Source organism: Semicossyphus pulcher, unplaced genomic scaffold, assembly GCF_022749685.1.
Source record: "Semicossyphus pulcher isolate SPU_LCO1_2020_fin unplaced genomic scaffold, fSemPul1.0.p SCAF_6, whole genome shotgun sequence".
In the NCBI taxonomy this organism is placed as follows: Eukaryota; Metazoa; Chordata; class Actinopteri; order Labriformes; family Labridae; genus Semicossyphus; species Semicossyphus pulcher.
The window spans coordinates 31,302,450-31,325,479 of record NW_027211737.1 but is presented as its reverse complement, the minus strand read 5'-3'; the positions used below and the strand labels follow the sequence as shown (position 1 = coordinate 31,325,479).

General features: G+C 39.4%; 3 protein-coding genes across 3 annotated transcripts; 2 read left to right on the top strand and 1 right to left on the bottom strand.

The window, feature by feature from the left end:
* Positions 1-1,334: 1,334 nt before the first annotated feature.
* On the bottom strand, positions 1,335-14,264 carry LOC138609849 (serine/threonine-protein phosphatase 2A catalytic subunit beta isoform). Its single transcript, XM_069682514.1, has 8 exons — positions 13,851-14,264; positions 11,394-11,432; positions 8,744-8,914; positions 5,546-5,719; positions 5,307-5,396; positions 4,770-4,931; positions 3,052-3,170; positions 1,335-2,087 (listed from the first exon to the last, which is right to left on the bottom strand). Exons 1-8 carry the CDS (start codon positions 13,950-13,952, stop codon positions 2,015-2,017), a joined length of 930 nt encoding a protein of 309 aa, XP_069538615.1. The 5' UTR covers positions 13,953-14,264; the 3' UTR covers positions 1,335-2,014.
* An 809-nt stretch (positions 14,265-15,073) lies between these two features.
* On the top strand, positions 15,074-17,916 carry srp19 (signal recognition particle 19). The gene is made up of 5 exons (XM_069683280.1): positions 15,074-15,239; positions 16,575-16,650; positions 16,835-16,906; positions 16,986-17,094; positions 17,393-17,916. Exons 1-5 carry the CDS (start codon positions 15,202-15,204, stop codon positions 17,521-17,523), a joined length of 426 nt encoding a protein of 141 aa, XP_069539381.1. The 5' UTR covers positions 15,074-15,201; the 3' UTR covers positions 17,524-17,916.
* A 1,002-nt stretch (positions 17,917-18,918) lies between these two features.
* On the top strand, positions 18,919-22,191 carry rsph14 (radial spoke head 14 homolog). The gene is made up of 6 exons (XM_069683798.1): positions 18,919-19,093; positions 19,657-19,759; positions 20,335-20,453; positions 20,895-21,135; positions 21,371-21,507; positions 21,807-22,191. Exons 1-6 carry the CDS (start codon positions 18,919-18,921, stop codon positions 22,082-22,084), a joined length of 1,053 nt encoding a protein of 350 aa, XP_069539899.1. The 3' UTR covers positions 22,085-22,191.
* The last annotated feature ends 839 nt before the right edge of the window (positions 22,192-23,030 follow it).

The window sequence follows — 23,030 nt, the reverse complement described above, 5'->3', positions numbered from 1 at the left end:
GTCGTGATCTATTTTAATGTTTGTGTTTCTTTTCAGTAGAGATCGCTTAGTTAATTTGGGATGCAACACACAAGCTATTTCTAACCTAGAGACATGTTCTTAGTCATTATTAACACCCACACCGCAGTTAAAATTGTTGTTGAACCTCCTTTTATCTATTCAGGAGTTTATCTTTTAGAAAAGGTGATGCTGAGATTTCAATGTAAAGATAAAACATGAGACCCCATACTCTGAACTGACAGAACAGAACAGTTTGAAGATGACATACTGTATCTATTGATATGAGACAATCCAAAATGTACAGTACAAACCTGTCTTAAATAAACTGCTGCCACCTTGAGCCAAAGACGTGACAGTGAATTTATTAAGATTTATTTCCTTATCACTTCTCGTTCACTCTGTGGTTGTCAGCTGACTTACAGACAACACAGTAATGATGTGATGCAGGAATAATATGAAAGAATTGCCCTATTTAAATTGATTAAAGAGTGACGAGAGATACAGAAATCAGCTCTGGTAACGTTAACTTCATGTGGATAAAATACTCTTAGCATTAAATCTATGACATTTAAGTATCAACGACAGGAAACATGACGTTTAGCATTTCGTTCATACTTTCCAGCTTTAGTTGACTATCACAGTTCAATACAAGATAAGATTTCTTAATCAAACAGACGATCATTTCAGAAGGTTTACGGAAGTCCTCTCACCGGTAGCTAATGTTTTTAGCGTTGTATGCTAACTGAAGGCGGCTAGCTCTCGTTAGCTAAACAAAGATAACTAAGTATATAGTTGCGTTGTTGGAGATTCGACAGGTAGAAATGACTAACAGGGAATAAAACACAAGTATAAAGCTCATTAACACAAAATACCAACGTTTACATCACCTGACTGTTGTGAACTTTGAGAACAGCCAACAAGGAGTTAACTGGAAACTGAAAAGCTAACATGGAGACAGCTTGTTGTGCGCTTCCCGGAAAATCTCGCGATAGTTGAACTAACCAGAAGACAGAGCCTGTAACCGTTCACTAAATTTTGCTATATTTAAAAAACACAAATTAAGATTAAATGAGTTGAGTAATATATATGAAACAATTTGGATCCATCTTGATTTATTTTCAGAATAACTTTTTTCTACTGTGAAATCATATTCTGTTATTCAAATGTAAAAGAACACTGGTTTGGTTTCTTAGTTTATAAAGGCGTCATTTTCTTCCAAAAGTCGAGCAAAGTTTTCACAAGCTTATAAAGTAGGTGTTTGCATTTAAGTGTCCTGACCAGGTGGCTGATTGAATTATAAATGAAGATTAATAAATGACACTGACGCAGGCCAGTAGTTTGTCAATAGGACATTTTTATTTCATACGTCTGTTGTCTTTATTCAAATTACAGTAATATACTTGCTGAGATGACCACCGGCTGCAGCCTGGACAGCTAAAACTGACAGCTGTACTACTTGAAGCAAACTTTTTTTTCTCTTTTTTTCTTCTTTTTTAAAATTATCTTGCAACAGAAAAAAGCACATATGCCATGAGATGTGTGGTGTGGTGGTGACGTCAGGTAGGTAGGGTTATAGTGCTGGTCTAAAAAAACAAAACAAAAACAGAAAAAAAAACAAAAGAAAGGAAACATTGCAATGCGTTGTACATGTTGTAAAAGGATCAGAATATGGCACATTTGGTCCACGTTGGTAGTTTTATTATCTCATTTTCAAACATGTAATAAACAAAAAAAGAAAATAAAGAAAACAGAACATAGTTGTACGTGTTGTTTTTCCCCAGAAGCACAGCATTAAAGACAGCATATTGAAAACAAGACTGTAGAGGGGGCCGCTCTTTAAGTTTCTCTCTTTTGCTTAAAATCTTGGTTCATCAGCCAATCGTTTGTTTCTATTCTCCCTGGTACAGTATTATTATTAATTATATCTTCTTTCCATCCAAGATGAGGGGGGTGGGGGGCAGGGGGGATAGGGGGTGAAGCTTTGTGGATGATTGACAGGTGTAGCTTTGGACATTCACAGGAAGTAGTCAGGAGTGCGTCTGGTCACATGGGGCTCGCCGCGGCGGGGGGCGGGGTCAAACTGAAGGCTGAGGAGGAAGAAAGAGTTTCATTATTCATCTGTAAAATGTTTGGAGCACACAGGAGGTAATCTGAAACATGTTTCTTAATATAGATCAATTCTTTTCCATATAAAAATTAATCTCTAAGTTTTTGTAACATGTCAAATAGTATGACCATTAAAGCAAAGAGCAAAACGGCCAACACTGGGAACAGTTAAAATGTGGTTTTGGTTTTACAGTTAAGCAACTATAATAAAAGACCAACTTCCCCAACAATGCTATCATTTTGTGTTTTCAGACCAAACTACATGTCTGTAAGGGCTCTTTTCACTTTGTGTTCCGACATCTACAGAAAACCGGCCAATGGCTGGTACAGCAATGTCGCATAAGACAACAACATCAACAACATCAACAACATCAACAACATCAACAACATCAACAACAGCTGTGGTTGGAGCTGTGGGTTTGTTGTATGTCATGGGTTACATGACAGTAACAGAGTTGGAAAGGAGACGTCTGAATATAGACTTCACTTTTGGCAAATTTGTCCCTGTTTTGGTCAATTTTTTTAAAGCTTAAATTAAGATCATTAACAGGTTTTAAAGGTGCTGCAGTGGCTCATGTGTTTAACCAATCAAAAATCAATCAATACGATTATGTCTGGAAACAATCACACAACATTTATTCATTCAGGTTCCTTTTGTACTCAAAGAGAATCTACTGAAGCTAAAAAAAAGTCCCTTTTAAATGGCGTTTTAAGAGCTACCATTGTTCCCGGTTCTTGCGGTGCGTAGACACAAAAAGGGGGCGGGGTCTTCCAACTGTTCTTAGAGCTATGCAAAACTTCATCCAGTCCATAAACACCAGGAAACTTCCATGTTCCAAAGTCAGAGGTTTCTCATACTTGATTAAACGTTGAACTCGAAGTGAGTCCATCTCTGAATCCCTCCTGAATCTGAGTTAAACATAGTGTTACATCTTTTATACTTACAAAGAGTATTTCAGAGTGTCGTCCAGTTCCATGATGGCTGCCTGGTTTCCACAGCGATAGCAGTAGTTTGGAGCACTAAAGATGGTCACCACATTCTTATCATGGCCCCAGTTGTAGCCCTGGAGACACAGAAACGCATGTAAGTTAGATTAGTTTCAAAGATCATTCTTCATGACTGGACTGAACCCCTAGAAAGTTACCTATGTCAACTGGTAATAAAATCTTAACGTAAAAATAAACCAGATGAAAACTTCAGTTTGTGCAGCTGCTGAGTGAATCTCATTTTAAGTTTGAGAGACTGTGAGGTGAAGAGACTCTCACAGAACAACAGTGGGAGTGAAACTGGTGCAGAACCCTTATAGCTCCATTATATTCTGTTGCCATGGAGACATGAGGATTTTTAGGATCCTTCAGCACGCTTTAGTGTGAGCACATGTGACTTTAAACACACTGAAAAAGACTAAAGCTTTAAATCTTAAATGTGAGGATTTGTTTGTGGTTTTCTACCTTGCAAATGATCATTTTGACTCTGAATGCACAAACGCTGATCCAGGAGAGGAGGGAGGATTCAACACTTTGCTGCTAAAGCAGAGCTGCAACCAGCAGTTTGTAAAAGAAACTATTTGGTGATAAACATTTGCTGTTTGGGTTAAACGTATGATGGTTAATTAAATGTTCGTCTGTTTTGGATTGTTGGTTAAATAAAAGCAGTTTAAAATGTCTGGAAGTTGTGATGGCTGTTTTATCGACTTCTGAAGTTTCAAGTAGTAATCTATAATCAAGAAAATAATGCATACATTTAATGACAGACTTGTCAACACGCTTACTTTTAACATGTTTCTGCCTTATTTCAAGGCACCCTCTGTTTTGCTGCAACTCTGGGGAATCTCCTGATCATCTATTGCCCCATTTACACTGGAATAGTATCACCAGGGGTGCAACAGTTCCTTCAGACATGATGCCAAGACACCACGTAACCTTCCTTTTTTAACTGTGCTGTTAATAGGCTACCATATAATAACTGTTTGGCCTGTTTAAGCATTGAAAAGACACATATTACTGCATGCCGTCATGTACGTCGTCCAGCTTATCTTGTTCAGAATTGGCTCCTCTGATGGCCTCCAGCTCTCTTTTTCTGTGAATCTGTCTCCTTTCTCTGAAGCAAGTTCATCCTTCAATTTGCACCCAAACACACTATCAAAACTTTTCAGAACTTCAAACTCGGCCTACAGAATTCTGGACTGAGAAAGAGGCAGAACAACTACCTCAAACCACAGACATGCTTTCTGGCATGGGACTAACACATGACCTCTGTTTGTTGTGATAAAGTAGACTATTGCAGTTTGTTCAGAAATTACAGACATGGCAGATTTGCACAGGTTTAAGACAACAGACGAAATCTGCTGTTATTACAATATACAAGTGGTGCCCCTGGTTATACTAGTTTAGTGCTAATATGGCTGTAAAAACAATCTAAACAACGTATTTCAACCAATCTGTCACTACGATCTGGAAACAACAACCAGATTCAAGCTGACTTTAGTGCAGGCAGTGCTTACTTTAGCGTTAACGATAGCTGATGTCAAAGTTTCGCCTAAAAAAAACCCTCTAAATATACCTGCAAATTAAAGCATTTCTAGACGTTTTAAAAGCCTGTATTGGGGATTCAATAAAGGGCATGATGGGTTATTTCCTATCACACTATCCTGGTGTCTTACCTCCATGACCAGCTGATGGGCGCGGGACACCAGAGTGAGGCCGTTGGCGTGGTTGAAGGTTTCAGAGATGTCCTGTCCGAAGGTGTAGCCGGCACCTCGGGGGGAGATTCCCCACCCACCACGGTCATCAGGGTCCGACCACAGCAGGTCACACATCGGGCCCTGAAAGACAGCGTTACTATTAGTTTACAGTGTACATGTTTTTCATGTTGTAAAGCTCACTCTGACAGGTTTTATTTTGTTCCACACAGTGTGGCTGCCATAAATACAAATACTGAGCCTCCGCAAAACATTAAACTACAGATCTGTGAGGGGATTTCATAATGTAAATGTTGGTTTAGCGCTGCACAAGATTTGATGAGAAAAAGACTCAGATACCAACGAATAACCCAAATCTGACTATTGTAAAGTTTTCTAAAGAGTGAGGGAGAAGGATCAGGATTAAGGCCTGTTTGCTGTAACATTTTAATTTGTGGTGACATCCTTTGTAAGTATTTAGTGATGGGTGTGTGTGTGCGTGTGTGTGTGTGTGTGTACCTCATGTGGGACTTCTTGCAGGCGGTCCAGAGCTCGTATGTGATCCAGAGTGTCTATGGAAGGAGACAAACCTCCGTGGAGACAGAAGATCTGAAACAAAAACAGCAGAAACTCATTTTAATTATCCGTCATCAAAAACACAACAGAGAATCTACATCAGTCTCCCTTCAACGCCATGGATGAAAGAATTTCATCACAGCACATATCAAACACGCCGGTTCCCCGGCTGAGCGTCCTACCTGTCCGTCCACCAGCGCGGTGAGAGGCAGGTAGTCGAACAGGTCTGTGAAGTACTTCCAGACGTTGGCGTTGCCGTACTTCCTCAGGCACTCGTCGTAGAAGCCGTAGACCTGTGTGATCTGCCGCGACTCGTGGTTCCCTCGCAGGATGGTGATTCGCTCCTGGAAACGAACCTGAGCGACAAAACAGGACAAATCGGTTTATTATGGGGCTTTAATTACTTTCATTTAGAGCGTAAACTATGAGTCTGTTAGAGGATTTTACAGAAAGTAAACAAGCAATTATTGTGTGATGTGACAGTCAGCTGACCCAGAGAGTTAAGGACTGCTGGTCAGACCAAACATGACATCTGAATGTGACGCTGGAGTTAAGCATATTAATACAGGCATCATTTACTTTTTAATTACATTTGTTGACCAAATATTTAATGGCGATAACAGTCACAGGAAATGATCATGAAAAATTAATAGTTGCAGCCCTTGTTATATTACTTTATTGCCATCTTTATTAATCATTAATTATGTTTGTATGAACATCATAAAAATATTCTCTTTAATGTTTTCAGAGTAAGAAGAGACTTTGTTTTCTTTGACTGAACACCTTTTTTTATTTTGGACTGTTGGTCAGAGGATCAAATTAACCTACAAACATTCCTCTCAGAGAAAATGGAACCAGTGAATATTTGTCAGTTTGACTTCAAATACATTTTTTATTTCCTGTATTGGTGCAGGTTTATCATGATAATGAACTAATCACTTGTTGTAGCTCAAAGAGATTAAACCTTGTTGTGTATTGATTAAGTTCCACGTACATAAGAAACTCCTGTTCTCACATGTTACGTGTACATGTTACATAATCACTGTAATGGAACAAGCTGAGTGCTGTACAGTAAAGCTGTGTCTTACAGAACACAGTGGTGGTGATTCAGTAAAATGTACAAGTAAGAGGAAGTTGGACAGTTTAACTCAGCGTTCTCAGGTCATAATGATTTCAGTGTTCACATCAAAAACACTGACTGAAACATTTACTGATGAACTGCTGAATGTCACGTTTTCCAGACAGATCTGCAAATGGAAACCTTTAAATGATAATACTTTCAGATTATCATGTATATGTATGTAATTTATTCTAAACTACAAATTGCTGCCACTGTTCCTGTGACTGTTTCATTTTTTGCCTGCAAACTAAACTCCCAAACTAAAAAAAGTATACGTTCATAATAATAACTATATTAATGGTTGCTGCTTTAACCCAGACCAAAGATAGGAACATTTAATTAGGCTGGGTATTGAATGTCAGTACTTGGTTAGAACTGACTGGACTAACCTCCTTATTCTGTCAGTTTCAGGCTGTGTTATATTCAGAGTTCTTGTGTGGTTGTTCGTGTAAACTCCTGTTGTTAAATGTGAGTGTTTCTGCAGTGGGAGTCAGGGAGTGGGAAAGGATGATTAACCGGGCCTCGCTGTCAGCTCACACATCACTGCAGCAACATTTTTATGATGCAGTAAAACTTCACAGTAAAACTCGACACACTTAATACAGTAAAGTCCATCTGTCTAAAAACGACAGCGTTTCTGCTCAGAGGGACGAACGTTTCAGTCAGACTCAAAGCTGAAAATGAAGATCTACAGTGTTTCATTGAGGTCAGAGAAACTGGAGGTTTTCTTGTAATCCAGATCTACAGGATCAGTCTCCTGCTTATCAGAGTCGTAACGATAAAGCAATAACCTGTCAGCAGGGCTGTGGCCTCTCAGAGACAGGACTTTGATCCCAAAGCAGCCCTGTGCACCTACTCGTTTGTTGCAGACTTTTCAGTTTGGTCTGGAACAAAATTACAGGTAAGAGAACTCCCCAACACGGCTGACCCATGGTCTGATGAGAAGAGGTGGTTTTGTTCTGGATCAAACTGGTCTGTGGTTCGGTTTGTTTCTAGAGTGAAACCATGGTCTGAATTTGGGTCAGAAAAAAACACCTTCAAAGCACCAAACTAAGGTTGATTTTGCATTCGTGAGTCAAAGAGTCTTGAAAGACTTCCGCCACACTGGCAGGTAAACATTTCTACCAAGATAGTCACAAAAACTTTGCAGCCTGGTTCAGGTGTAGCACGTTGGTCTGTAAACCAGAGATCAAATGGGCTCGCTGTGGGTTAGGGAAGGCTATTGAGGACTGGTACTAAAATGATACCCGTTTCTAATTGGTTGGTACCAAAGTATTGGTAAGCTATGCAGCAATCAATATTTTTTGAGCCGATCATAGCTCGGCTAAATGACAAAGCTGACAGTGTAAGGTAAGGTGAAAAGTTGCAGAAGTGACATCCTGGGCTTCCAAGGTGACAGGGCAAAACACTATGAAGTGTAGGCTCACTTAACTACATGAAATGCTAATGCAGCAAAATTGCAATACATGGAAAAGTTAGGTGCTTTAAAAGAGGGTTATCAGTGCAGCAGGATGCGACCACATCCTCAGTGCAGCTTTTTCTTTACTACATCTTGGTACGTAAAAGTCACGTTTTGATGCCCGTGATATCGAAACGTCATATTTCCACAGTCAAAAAGTAAAATTGTGCTGCTCATATTAAATTATAAAATCCAAGCGCACCATCAAGTGTCTCTCTGGTCGTGCTTAATGTAACATAACCACAGTCTGGTTCTAAAGAGGTTTAGCAGGCTTCACTGACAGTCACCACCTGAGCAGAGTGCGTCGGAGTGCTGCCCTCCATTTCTCTCACCCTAGACCTCCTGAATCAGTTAGTTTTGTTCAATAAAGTCAGTCAGTTTATCCTGTCGTCATCTTGAGACTCAGTTTGTAAAGTTTACAGTGTGATATGGTGTTTCTCCTGCACTGCTCTGTTGACAATGACGCTGCTTTAAAGAACAAACATTCACAGATTCGACTGAAGGCTGTTATTGTCTCAGGACAGAGCATGTGTCTGAAAACACTATTTTGGTTCATTCGACTTCTGCTAAATAATAAAAGTTTCATCTTTCCATGCCTATTTTTTGCACAAATTATGGACAGTAATTTCAATAAGAGTACAGATATTAATCCGCATCTGTGAGTGAAGCCTTCAACAGGAACTGAATTAATGCTGTTGAAGACTTAACACCAGCAGAGACCCTGCACCCGTCTGCTGCTTCTTTATAAACTAGCTACCACACACACACACACACACACACACACACACACACACAGTTTACCTTTAACGTGACGAGCAGCGTGACCGTCTCCACAGAGTAGTAGCCTCTGTCGACGTAGTCTCCCATGAACAGGTAGTTGGTGTCGGGAGACTTTCCTCCAATCTTAAACAGCTCCATCAGGTCATGGAACTGACCGTGGACGTCGCCGCACACCGTCACCGGGCATCGCACCTGAGCACACGGGGAACAACATCACTGAGTCACCAGAAACAGGACTCATGGTGATAACACAGATCAAGTTTACTCTATTTCACCTTAACAAATTAACACTTAGATTTCGTTTCAAAATAAAGCTCTGTTTTGTCTCACTTTGTTCTCAACTTTGGAATGTTACAAACTGAAGGTTCACAGAGTCTCTTCAGCTGTTTATATCATCTATTGATGAAGGCCTCGCAGCAACATTAGCAGGTCATTATTATCCACTGCCAACAACATCGCAGACAGTTAATTTATAGCAATGAAAGTGTGTGATACGCCAAGTATGAGAGTGTTTTTCAGGCCCTATTTAGATGTCAATTCTACTTTTAAGGACAAATTAATGCCGTTTCTTCAGATCGAAAAATAAAGTAAATCTTTTTGGGGTTAAACTACCTTTTTTAGTGTTGTTTAATATATATTTGTGACGGTGGGTCCTGCTTTGTGAGTTGGGACCTCTACAAGAAATGTAAGGTTGTTTTAGGAGGACATATCAGAAACAGTACATTTATACTAGTAGTTATATATTCAGTAATTTAGGTGCTTTAGGTCTCTAAGGACTCTTATTTTATTCAAATAATTTTAAGACATCAGGAGTCAACCCATCATTTGATCTGCAGAACAGTAAACTTCAGAGATAAACAAGGTGACAGTTCCACATTAAAACAGGATGTTGTGAGGTCAAATAAAACCATTTCAGACAACAAGCTGGTCTGCTGTGAAAACACAATTATGCTGAAAAGTTGGACATGTTAGAGGACGGCTTTAAAAAGCTTATTCAACAGGATTTAGAGGATATAATTACTATTATTATGCCTTTATCTGTTTTGTGGTAGAGATTTGTTTCTAAGGAGACTCTGTGGCATTTAAAAAGCAGCGAGTTTGTGTTTGTGTGCGAGAGCCTGCAGCTCAGCACAGACAAAGTTTGCAGTGTAAACAAGGTGTTATATTGTTCAGGCTGCAGAGCTTCACTATTATTCAGCCAGAGGGAACAACACTGAGAGTCAGCATCCACATAACAATGTTTTTATTCCCTCAATATGATGAAGAGATCCATTATAAGGAGAAGAACTGTAGTCAAAAATAACGTCTGTTCACTCCCAAACTGTACAACACTGAAGCATTAAAGAAGTGGGAACATCTCTCATGTTCACCTGTGGGTGTTCACACATGAAAGCTTCAACATTTTCATTTGAGTTTCCTCTCCGCTGTAATTTGGAAACCTTCCAGCAGCTCAACATTTCAACATGAGCAGCCTGTTCAGTCCTGTTCTGCTGCGTCTCTGCTGCTTATTCTCTACTTTGAATTATTCTAATAAAACTAAAGAGTAAAAATAGTTGGATGCAAGTAGAGGATAGGGATGCAGGAAGACATTTTTAAAAGGTCAACTGTAGGGCTGTCAACCACACAGTCGGTGTGAAGAGACGATGTCGACCAAGCTCTCATTGGTCATTCAAAAGGAAAAAATCCTCAAACCCTACTCATGAGCAGCGCCTTGTTGTTGGGGGAAGTTTGTCCACAGTGTTACCAGCTAAGCCTTCCCCTTTAAGGAAGCTGGCCTTGTGGGTAATGTATGCATGTGACATCATCTTTTAATGGGAAGTGAGTCTCTCCCATGTCTAAGTTAAAGAAGGTACGAGGACGTACTGCCGACAAATTGAAGCTTTCCAATTGTTGCTGAATTACAGTAGTCGGTATGCTTTGTAGGAACATCGTCTCACCACTACTATTTATTAAGCTAACAGTAGGCTTCACAAGTGAAGGTATAATTGACCATGCTAGCCTATGTGTGCTGCTAGCCAGGATAAAGTTGACGGAGACAGGAAGCAGATGTTATACTAAATACAAAGACATTTCCTACATATCAAGTCTTGCTGGTTGTTTGACACGTTCAGAATTATTACTCCTGACAGTTAGCATTGTGAAATTTGAATTCAAAAAGCTAATTTTAACAGTTTCGTATTTCTCTGTAATGTAGCACAGGAAATGTTCAGCCCTGATAAAACACATTACACCCTCTAAGTTCACCTTTTCCATCATTGTACTTCATTAGAACAAACTGTAGAGCAGGTACTAAAATATAATTCTCTAATAATTATACTACACAACTCATTCATTAATATTTATTCTACATGTAATAAGGACCATCCATGTTAACCATGTTAGTAGAGCATGCCTTTACTCTGAGGTATTAGTTCAATTTATATTTACAATAAATTATGAATTAATTTCTCACATTTTCCATGGATATAATTAATTTCCTTCCAACCATAATTCGCTAATGAACCAATGGATTTAACCTCTTTCTTCTGATCACCTAGATTTCTATTTCTTGAGCATAGAAGTCTTCCTGCTCTGTAATGAGATGGCCTGTGTGTGGCCCAGCATCTGACAGCTGCGACTAGAAATCAATTAGTAAGAGTTTAATCTTTTAAGGCATTGTGGGAAATCTCACCTCCTGAACGTTGGACTCCTTGGTCAGGATCTCCTTAGCCTGGGAAACACAAAGAAAAAGATTCTTTATTTAATGACTGAACTTTTCTTTAAACAAAACACATGAGGTTGAATTAAACTCTCCAGACAGACACACAACGAGAAAATCAGGTCATACGCATCCACGTGAAGCCTCTATGGCAGTTATTTTGAGGTGTGGAGGCAGCGTGACCTTACGGGCCAAAGTAGTGTTTGAGAAGACAGATAGACGAGCAGAGCGTCTGCTCTTAAAATGTGGTTAATGATGGTGTTCTCTTTTGTGATCTCTCCTGAGCTTTTTGTTTAATCTGGTTCTTTTAAATGTCTCATCTATCAAAAAGGAAATCAAACTGAATTTTAGTTACAATCACCTACTAAAGAAGAAAAGGACCCGCAGATCTTTGCTACCTTGCAGGTATTTTGTCCTTTCTGATGTTTTTCCATTTCAAAACAGGTATTTTTCTTGTGAAAATAATATAACAGTTCTGCTAAATACAAATTTCAAAACAGATTAAAAAAATAAATGTTTTTTTGTACACTGAAACACAGATTCATCTCTGTGCTCTGTGTTTGAATTGTAAAGGGAGCAGCTACATCTCTCCAGAGCACATCCCACTTCCCTGTGTGCTTCTGTTGAACTAGGTTTCATTGTAGAGCTCAATCAATACCTTAGTCAGGGAAAAGGTGTTGCTCATTTATGTCATGTACTTTTTTTCCAGAGTTAAAGGTGACATCATGAAATCATAGGCTATCTGTTCAAACAACAGTAAAAAACCCAGCTGGGTTTGTTTAAACAGCCATATAGGAAACTACAAGGGTGTGGCCATTTGTTCTTTGACAAAATGATTAATAATTTCTGAATAAACATCAGTTTCTTTCAAGAGTATACCACTGCTTTAACATTAAACTAAACCACCACAAGTCTGTGAGGCACAGGTGTGTTCTCAGAAGCTCATAAAAGTTAGAGACTAGGACTGCACAATGAATCACATTATCTTTGTTATGGAGATATGAACATGCACAATAAACACATTACAAAAGACGGATTGTTTTGCCATAATAAAACAATCCTTTCATCTACATGTGCCACTACACATTCAAAAAAATGACCAATCAGATGAAGCCCCAGCAAGCCACCCTCAGAACAGCACTTCTACTATTTGTACTGTGTAAAACGTGCAGAACTGCAGAAAGCGACATGAACAATAAATTACAACAACTATGCATCCTTTGACATATATCCAACTCACATGATATCTGCAGTATTGAGCAATGTTACTGCACATTTCTCAGATTGTACAGGCCTTCAGTAGATGTTAAACACTATTAATTATCTGCCCAATTCAATCAAAGCAATCAAATTTTATTTGTATAGCGCCAATTCATAACCAAAGTTATCTGGAGACACTTTACAAAAAGAGCAGGTCTAGACCGTACTCTTTGTTATGTTATTTAAAGAGAGGCCCAACATGAATCCACCATGAGTAGCAACATTCGGCACATTATTGAATACTCAACATAGTTTTTACTTTGAATTAAGGACTGTAGAAGCATTAAGCCGCAAAGTGAAATAAAATCAATGATTTCCAGCATTAAAATCATGTAATTTACGGCCTGTTGCTCTTCAAAGCTCACGTGAGCTGGTACCAACTGATGCCCATTTTACTCATTATCCATCAACACAACTGAACGAAAGGGATTTTGATTCGTTCCTTTTATTCATTCAGCTCATAAAGGTATCACATTTATTTCTCCACACAATCAGTCAAGAAAATAGTCTACCATTGCCCGGTGATAAAATTTAATACAAGTATAAAAAATGTTTTAAACATTTGAAGGGTCGATGATGCAGGAAAGCGAACGACCCGAGTTATTTAAATAGTGCAACAAACCTGAGGTGACGTCTGAAAACGGAGGTTTGACAGGTTTATGCAATAAAACAGTTGATCGATAAAGACAGGGTGCGGTACAAAAACAGCATGTACAAGTACTAAAAAACACATAATCTCATTACGAAAACAGGAATATGAATCCCATATTTAATCATTAGGGAAGGCCTTAGCTGTGCGTAAAATGAATGTGCGTTAAAGAACAGGGAGTAAAATGGGCTCCGTCTACTTGTTGGTAATGATGTAAAAGATGCAAATTTTCGGCCTGTCCGTCCTGGGACGACAGTTGTCGAAAAACCATCCACATTAGCATAATTTTAATAGGTCGAGTGATCAATATGTGAAAATATCACTATAATAAATACTTGGGTGGCTACATTGCTTTTTAAAACTGGTAACTTCAGGATGACTGGTCGAAAACGGGGCGAAAATAGCCGCCTTGCCGTAACTTCACTCCAGAAATTAGCCAGAGCCGCTTTCGCAATCTAGGCCACATTGAAAGCGAGGTCGATTTAATCAGAAAAAAAACCCGGTTGTTGTAACCAACTTACCTTCTCGCAGAGTGTCCTGACTTGGTTTTCCGATAGCTGCTTACACTCATTTAGCTGTTCGATCCATTGGTCTAATTCTTTAGTAAAAGATTTGTCTTCCATGACAGCCGCGGTAGCTTGCCAAGCTAGCTGTGATAGCTACCTGAAAAAACAAACTGGCCTGTGTCTCAGCGCTAGCTGCTTTAGCCTTTAGCTCGTCGTATTGTTAACCCGATCTAGTCCCGCCAAACCGGTTGGAAAATCAACGATGAGACCTAAAATTAACGAGCAGTTCACTCAACTTCTATCATGATAAATTACTGATGTCAAGATACAGACGTTAAAAAACTGTTTAAATTGGCCGGGGGAGTCAAAAGGGTCGAATGTCCCCGATGCGACAGACCGTAGCGGCAAAAGGCAGCGGCGTCGCAGCGACTAGCCGAATTGCTAAAAGAGCTAGCTACAATAACATCCGGGCATTTCAGCAGCGCGCAGACTCAGCGCACCAGCGACACTGCGTGGATAGACAGTTAACTACTAGAAAAATACATCAGTGCTCTATCCAGTGAGCCAGATCATTTGGTACCTCTCAGCAATGGTCTCTATCTTCCAAACGGCTCTTTATTCAGAGCCACTTATCGTATAAATCTGTAAGATATGAATATTTCAAAAGAAAAATATTTTGACCCATACTAAAGAACAATAATCTTACATTATGTTTAGTACAAAACCTTCAATAACTTTTTTATGTATGTATATTGATAATCAAGTACCTTTTTATTTATTGCAACAAATACATATTTAAGATTCTTCACATATAATGCATTGAAATATTTGTCATATTCATTACCAATGAGTGGGATATGTCCAAAATAAGTACAGGCTACTAGTTGTGCAACAAAAATATAATGGTTAATAAATCATTAAACAACTCTGAATAGCGTAGAATTTTTAAAACAAAAGTCCCCAAAAGACTGGCTTTAAATGTTATTACAAAAGTCAGATGTTTCTGAATCATATTTGACAGATACAGTTATTTTTATTATTATTATTATTCATTTTTAACCATTTAAGGTTTAGCAGCACTGGCCCCTCTAGAAATCAAGAAATCATTTTAGAAAACAGAATTAGAAATAGTATCTTATTATTTTTGGTTTGGAACCGTTTCTTCCCTCTCTCACCTAATCGGGGATATACAGTAACACCGGCGGCACAAGTAGGACATTCAATCAAGCGCACCTACTGGTTGTCAACAGTCGCTGTGCATGTGGATCAGCCTGTTTTACGGCACTAATCAAACCTTGTCTTTAGTCGCTGTATCTAGCGACGAAAGTCGATTGTCTGCTACAGACGACAAACCAACTAAAAAGTTATGGCCCATCTAACTGAAAACCCCGCTGATAAAGAGAGGTGAGTTCCTGTTAAAGCTAGCCTGTTAGCATAGCTAAGCATGAGCTTACGGTGCCCAGCCATTATAAAACTCCTTTAGAAGATTTGTAAAATGAAGGATAACGTGGGTGTTTGCAAACGCAAGTTGGCTATTCATTTTGACTGTTGTAAAATTGTTGACATTGACAGACCACTCTCCAATTCGGCATATATTTAACACCGTTTTATGCTGTTAATCCAACAGAAAACGACTTCTTGGTCAACACGATTTACGACCAACCTCGACGGTCTATCGTTAACATTTGAGAAAAGAGGGGTTGTAGGGAGATTTGCTTTCAAGAATCAGAGTTAAATGCTGTAATCCTGTTTACAAATATTACACATTAAAAACACGGTATCTGATGACTGGGATATTAGGTTATGTTTTCGAAATTTGTGAAACTGTTGCAAATGTTAAAGTCGTGAAGTTTTTCCACTCAGTTTGGCCTGTGGTTCTATTTGCACGACAGTGGCGTAAATTTAGCCCTTTAGCATGACGTGTATAAAAGGTCCTTTAACCTAGGTTTTTACGAGTAAAATACTGATATTGCCAATAATGTATTATAGCTGAAGTAGATAATGGATAATTCATATGTAACATTACGTTGTAAAAATTGTATTACATGAGGTGTATGTTAGGTTTACCTCTCAGGGGTTTAGCATAGGATTGGCCCTTTGGTAGTAAGACACAGTCGGCCATTCATTCAGACCAGTGTTGTGTCTCCCATTCAGTCATGGATTCTGGGCAGAAAATAACACCCTAGTGTGATCAAATAAAGCAACAAACAATCACAGCAGATATTTAATTAGTAATATAACATGTTGAATTACAAACCGGAAGAAAAAAAAAACATAAGCAGCTGATCAGGAGGAAACACTTAGAGAAGTAAAGCAGCATTATGCACAAAAGAACATATAGTTTGTAGATACAATGTTAAACATTTAATAAGTTTAAAAGGTGATAAATAGAAAACGTTTAGTTGCTTAACTGCAAACTATTTTCTTACTTTGAATTGACTAAACATTTAATTTGATTTAGACTCATAGTTCTGATCATGTCCCTGAAGATGATACTTTTTATTCTTGTGCACACAATATACAAAATGTTTACTTTACATCTATTAATGTTCTGTAGTACAATTCATCAAACGTCCAGAAATTCTGTTTAGAAGCATGTTGTGTTTTGTTTTGATTGTTTTTAAGATGCACAAGACATCATGCTGAAAAATAGTTCGGTACATTACATATTTGATCATAATGTTCACTCTCAAGTGTGAGCACTGCAGTGACTCAGTCGTGTGTGTGCTTGTGTTTCAGGTTCATCTGCGTGTATCCGGTCTACATCAACAGTAAGAAGACTCTGGCTGAAGGAAGAAGGATTCCCGCAGAGAAGGTTTCCCTTTTTACTTTCATAATGTTTCACCAGCAGTTTGTGGCCTAATTTTTTCCACCTTAAAAGCTCATTGTTAACAGGGACAGTTTGGCATCTTTAAGGACCCTATATTGTGATTAAATTAGATGAAAGACACAATGTGTGAACTTTGGTGTAACATGTTATAAATACAATATGTGTTCAGGCTGTGGAGAATCCATCATGCGCTGAGATCAGAGACGTTCTGACGGCTGCTGGTCTCAATGTCTACGTAGAGGTAAACACAACAAAAATCACACACTTCCTCCTTGGATAAAAACAGATTATATGATAGCATAAATGTGTGTGTATTACAGAACAAGATGCACCCCAGGGAGTGGAACAGGGACGTCCAGTTCAGAGGTCGAGTCAGAGTCCAGGTGAAGCAGGCGGACGGCGTCCTCTGTCAGGATAAATTCACCTCCCGTAAGTCCGACACACACACACTCTGCTCTGTGTGAGGAAATGACAACAAAGCGTTCTTTGATGTTAGAATTCATGTACTGACCGTATTTGTTAAGAACAGTCAAATAGATTATTAGAAGGGTTTATCTGCCCTCAACATGAGGTTAACGTCCAGATATTGTGCAGAACCAGGGATGTTTTCAGCAGGTTTTTCTGACCCCAGTCCTACACGGTATCTGCTGATAGAGAGTCCACTCTGATACTTAGATTCACATAATTAGATTTTAATTTTCTTTTTGAATTTTTGTGATTACCTCAGGTAAAGACGTGATGTTCTACGTAGCAGAGATGATCCCTAAACTAAAGACCCGGACCCAGAAGAGCGGAGGAGGAGACACCAGCTCTCAGCAGGGAGAGGGAGGAAAGAAGAGCAAGAAGAAGAAGAAATAGACAAAAATCACCTATTTTTCTTTTTTAAATTCATTTTTAATTCTAGGTCACTGTGGGTGTCAGCCTGAGTCAAACCCTGAGCTTACACAGGAGCAGGTTTTTGTGTTGTTTTTGTTTTTAAAGGGTTTGTTGCCATTGTGACCTCAGAAAAGGATTCAGCTGTCGGCTTCCAGAAGTGAAACATCTGTTCCCCCTTTAACTCTTCATATATTTTGACCTCACTGGACATTTGGCTGACCTGAGACCGTTGAAGCCTCCTCACAGCTCATCATGTAGTTTCCAAAAACTCGAGCAGAAGCAGAGAAAGAAACTGATTTCTGTTATTTAATATTGATTCAAAGCTTACTTCATTGTGTCTCTTTAAGCGAGATAAATAAATAGTTCACTTTCTCACCTTTCTGTTGGTTTTGTTTGAACAAATTAACCGTCCTCGAAAAAGCAATTTAACAAACATGTTGTCAGGAGCATTTTGGAGTTAATTTAAGTAAATGTTACTTTATTTTAACATTTGATGAATGTCAGTTTGGTTAGTGATCTCAGTTCAACTTTATCAGAGCTGTTCTGTTTTATCGTCTAACTTTGCCATGGCTTGAACGTGACTACATGCTAACCTGTCGGCCTGTTTGTGATTGCCTAACTTCCTTCTTTTGTTTAAAAGAAACCTCATTCTTTACATGGTGCTGTTGGTAGAGGAAGTACTCAGTACTCAGGTTCTTAATTTCAGTAAAGCTACTAACTTTACACTGTAAAAATACTGGATTACTTCAGTATGTAAGTATTATCCGATAGAGAACATCAAATAGAGTTAAACAGACTCTTTATATAGCCCTGACAGCATGTTTGTAGAAAGGCTAAGTTTAACAGCTGGTTAAGTCCATCATAAACTGCCATAGACAAACGCTAATGTAACAACTGACTATTCTGTTATTGTGTGTTTAAGCCAAAAACTTGGTGTACGTACATTAGTTACTACATCTGGTTTTTTGACAATGGTCTATGAGTCTGCCATAAAAAAACCGTCTTCATGATTTGATCCTATCCGATATCTTTAATCCGATCAGATTACCTTTGAAAAACAGGTCCCAGGTCCTTTAGTTACATGTTCTTTTTTTTCTGAAACTTTATTTAAACAAAAAAAATCTACATACTACGTCAAGCACAAACAAGTACATAACACAATACATGAGGGCTGATAACTAAACATAATATAAAAATAATTTACATATTAACATATTTTTTCTTCGGTTACATTTTGATCGGGAGCCAGCCCGGACATGACGTTTTACTTCCGCTGTGTGAATGCGGTTACTAGGCAACGGCATTCTGTCGATTTAACCCGGTTTATACAGTCATTGGTTTAGATCAACCTGGCCTCATAGTGTTTAAACATCCCGGATGGCCGCCTTGTCGATGGACCGGAGCCGGGCCCCGGTGGCCTTCGGGCAGCGGGCGGTGCCGCGGCTGTTCGAGGAGCTGCAGCAGCCGGAGGTGAGCAGCAGACAGCGGGCTTTGACCTCACTCTGCGACCTGATGCACGACCCGGAGCGTCTCTACCAGACCGTCAATGGGGGTGAGTTTTGTAGTTTTTACTGTAATACTTTATCAGCATTGTAATGACAATACTGCTGTAATAGTATAACAGTGAGCTGGGAATACTTGTGTGATATTTACCTTTAGGAATATAGGTTTTGTGCTTTTGTACTGTGATATTTTGCTTGTATATGTAGCCTACTTTAACTAGGCTACATATAGCGGAGAATACTTTTGTCTCTACATTTAGGAATCTGAGTAGGCCTATACTTGGGTCTTTTTACTGAGATATTTCCTTGTGTTCTTTTACTGTGCAACTTTAATTACATTAAGGGTTAATAGTTTCGTTTTTACTGTGATAGACTACTCTAATTAAGCTGCAGAACCTTTAATGACAATGGAGTATTTTTATCATAGTACTTTAACTTAGGTAAAACATGTTGTTTTTCAGTAGAACAGAGAATTTTACAAAAGGTTTTCCCAATATTTATGTGAAAAATCCACATATCCCAACTTTATTGGACATAACGCATCATATATAAAGGTATGGATGAATATTTACATGTCGTACCGAGTGCTGATCTTCTTCATCTTCTTTTGCAGGTTTTTTGGAGCAGTTGAAGGTTTTGTTGGAGGATGAAGATCCATTGGTCAGAACAAAGACCTGCAAGCTGCTTCATGTGCTGACCGGCCACAACATCGGCAGGTATACAGACACACTAAAGCAGCAGCTCAGTGTAGTTTTTATTAAACAAACAGAAGAGTATAGTGCCATTTGGGATATTTGCAGCAGCAGATTAAATCTACATTTGGTTCTCCTGAGAGTATCTGTAGCAGCAGGACAGAATATGTGGGCTTGAGTCAAAATCAACAGCAGTTTGTGTTTTCATGGTAAAGAGTGCAGGTATAGATGAGTTTTTTAATCATTTTTGGACAACACTGGAGCAACATTCATACCAAAGTGCTTCATACAGCAAACATTCAAACACAGATGGAAAATAACTCATTTGGATTATAACACATTTGATTTTGCAAAATATGAAATAACAACAACAACAAATATAGAATGCTGTATAGTCATATTTTTTTTAAATGTTTGTTGAATGTGATCAGCTGTTAGTTCTTGCTGTACTGTGTAATGTGACCAGCAGGTGGCGTTGTCACACAGCAGGTGAACCTGGAGCAGAAGCAAAAGTTCTGTTACAGTGAATCTTTTCCTTTAAAAATAAGTGACACAACATTTATATTATTTGTCTGTTGTTTCTGTGTCTCCTCCTGCAGACAGGCCCTCCTCTCCTCCTCCCTCCTCCCCCCTCTGTCTGAGCTGCTGGATGACTCCTCGTCCTCCTGCAGGAGAAACCTTCACGGCGTGCTGAATCGGCTCACTCTGCTGCCTGCAGGTTAACTCATCACCTTTCATACAGACTCTTTATTATTAATCAGCTCTATGTCAGGGTTGGAGAGCCACAGATGAGGCAGCGTTAAAGAAGGCCTGGGTTTGAAAATCACAGAATTTGTATTTGATTCACTGAATCAGAATTTAAATCAAAGTATTCATCCATATACTGTAGTCGACTGCATGTTAGAGGTTAAAGGAAAAAAGAAACACAAAGCCAGAACAGATTAGAAACAAAGCAGTTTCTCTTGTTTGAACTTATGTATCTGAGGTCCGCCTGACAGTGAGGAACCTAAAATGATAACAACAAACTCTGCTTACATGTAACACACAGGTCAGAGGTCAGACAGGAAGTGAGTCTGTTAACTGTGATGGATGTTTAAAACAGACTTATTCATAAACACTTTGCTTATCTGGGATTACATCACTGTGTGTCATACTGCAGGTGCTCACGCTCTCCTGACTCTGGTTCCTAAACTGATGCTGAAGCTCAGACAGCAGGAAGAGGAGCAGGAGGAGGAAGATGAAGAGGTGCAGGTGCTGCTCCTCTCCACCCTCAGCTCCTGCTCCAGGCTGGACCCCCTGCCGGCTCTGGCCTCTGACGGTGTCTCTTTGCTGGGACACAAACTCTCCCACCGCTCCCTGAACATCCGCAGGGAGGCAGCGGCGGCCATGATGGCGCTCAGGTCAGACACCACACTCTGTTTTATAATTATATATCTTGTGTAATATTAATATTAATTGTGTAAATATAGTACTGATGTTTTTCCACTATCTGTCTGCATAACAAACTGATGTAAAATCACATTCAAAGTTGTCAAAATGTAATAATCAAAACGTTTAATGCAATATTGTGCATCCTGAAACAAAAGCTTTCACACGTCTGAAACATCCTGTTGTTGTTCTGACGGCTGTTTTCAGTGTGTGTGAGGACGGGAAGCAGCAGGTGTGTGAGGAGGCGGTACTTCCTGTCCTGGTGGAGCTGCTGCAGGACAAAGACGTGGAGGTTCAGAGAAACGCTGCAGGAGTCATCATGTACACTGCCATCATCACCACAGGTACAAACACACACCTGACAGCAGCATCTGTGGAGCTGAGAGTCGAGCAGCTGGAGGACTGACAGGAAGTTATTGATTCTCAAGGCTGGAGGATGTCCATCAGTTTTTCCTCCTATTTCTTTTTGACGCAAATAGCGAGGCGGTGAAATGAAGCAGGGTTGTATATTGATGCCAAGAAGCAGCTATTTTTTAACACATTTGTTGACTTTTCATTCTGATCAAATCTCACCAGAGTTTTACAAGAATCAGAGAAAACCTGTCAGGTTTTTTGCAGAGGATGACTGAATCTTCTCCTGCAGGTAAGCAGCAGTGTCTGGATCTGAACGTCGTCCCCGTCCTCCTCGACATTGTGTCCAAGAAGAAAGAGGAGGAGGAAGAGAAGGATGAGGAGAGGAGGAGAAGAACAAAAGCCCTCATCATGTACTCCCTGCGAGCTCTAACCGCGCTGGCCGAAGCTCCAGACGGCCGCCGCCTCCTGCTGGAGCAGCTCCCCCTGCTGGTGAGGAGGAGCGAGGCTGCAGAGGAGGACCAGGACATCAGGCGGGCTGCTCAGACCGCCATCAGGGTCATCACCTGAGTCCCTGAGACCCTGAAGGCCGAGAAACAAACCATAAAGTCTGTTCTGATTTTTTTATGGTAGATTACATGAAGTTTCAGGAAAGAATATTCACACCAAATATTATTATTATTATTATTATTATTATTTAGAAAAAGGAATAACACAAACTAACTTTAAGAAATGAAACATCTGCTCTTCAATCATAAAACCGTTTATCTTCTAGGGGAAAGGATTTCGAAAGGATTTAACTTCGACACAGATTTAAATGTGATGAATTTTTGGCTCTCTACCATGACTGTAAATAAAAAAGTGGACGTAGCTGCCGTAACCTCACCCATTGTTTTGTAGAGTACCATTTCGAGGCCTGGAGTTCACTTGATTGTTTTGGAGCCTGAAGTGACCATATTTGGAAGTAAAGGTGGAGCATGAGAGGATAGTAGCATAGTGCGCCTGTGATTCAAAGTAATTATGTTATCATTTGATTTCAGCTTTAAAAACAGGCTTTATACACAATTTAAATACAAAAGAATTAACAGTATAATCCTCAGAGTGTCTTTAACTGCAGCCAAAGGCTAAACAAAGCAAAGCAGGTCACAGATGTCGCGACTTGTCGATCACAGGTTGCCCCGCTCCTGCTTTCTGGTCTCTGTGACTCTAAACGGGAGCATCAGTGACTAAATGAACATCCTGCTGTGCTGAAGAAGACTTGAAAAAGATTGAGACCATAAACTCTTTAGGAAAATGTTTACTGAGGGAATAAATCGAGAGAGAAGGAGAACCATTTTCTCATCGACTTCTGTACATTCAGACTTCTGTTTGTAACCAGTGGAGACGCCCCCTGCTGGACATTAGAAAGAACACAGGTTTAAGGCACTTCAGTGCTAGCGTCACTTTACAGACCAGTAGGCTGTCTCCACTTCTGATATGCAGTCTATGGACTCAGCACAGTGTACTCTGACTGTGG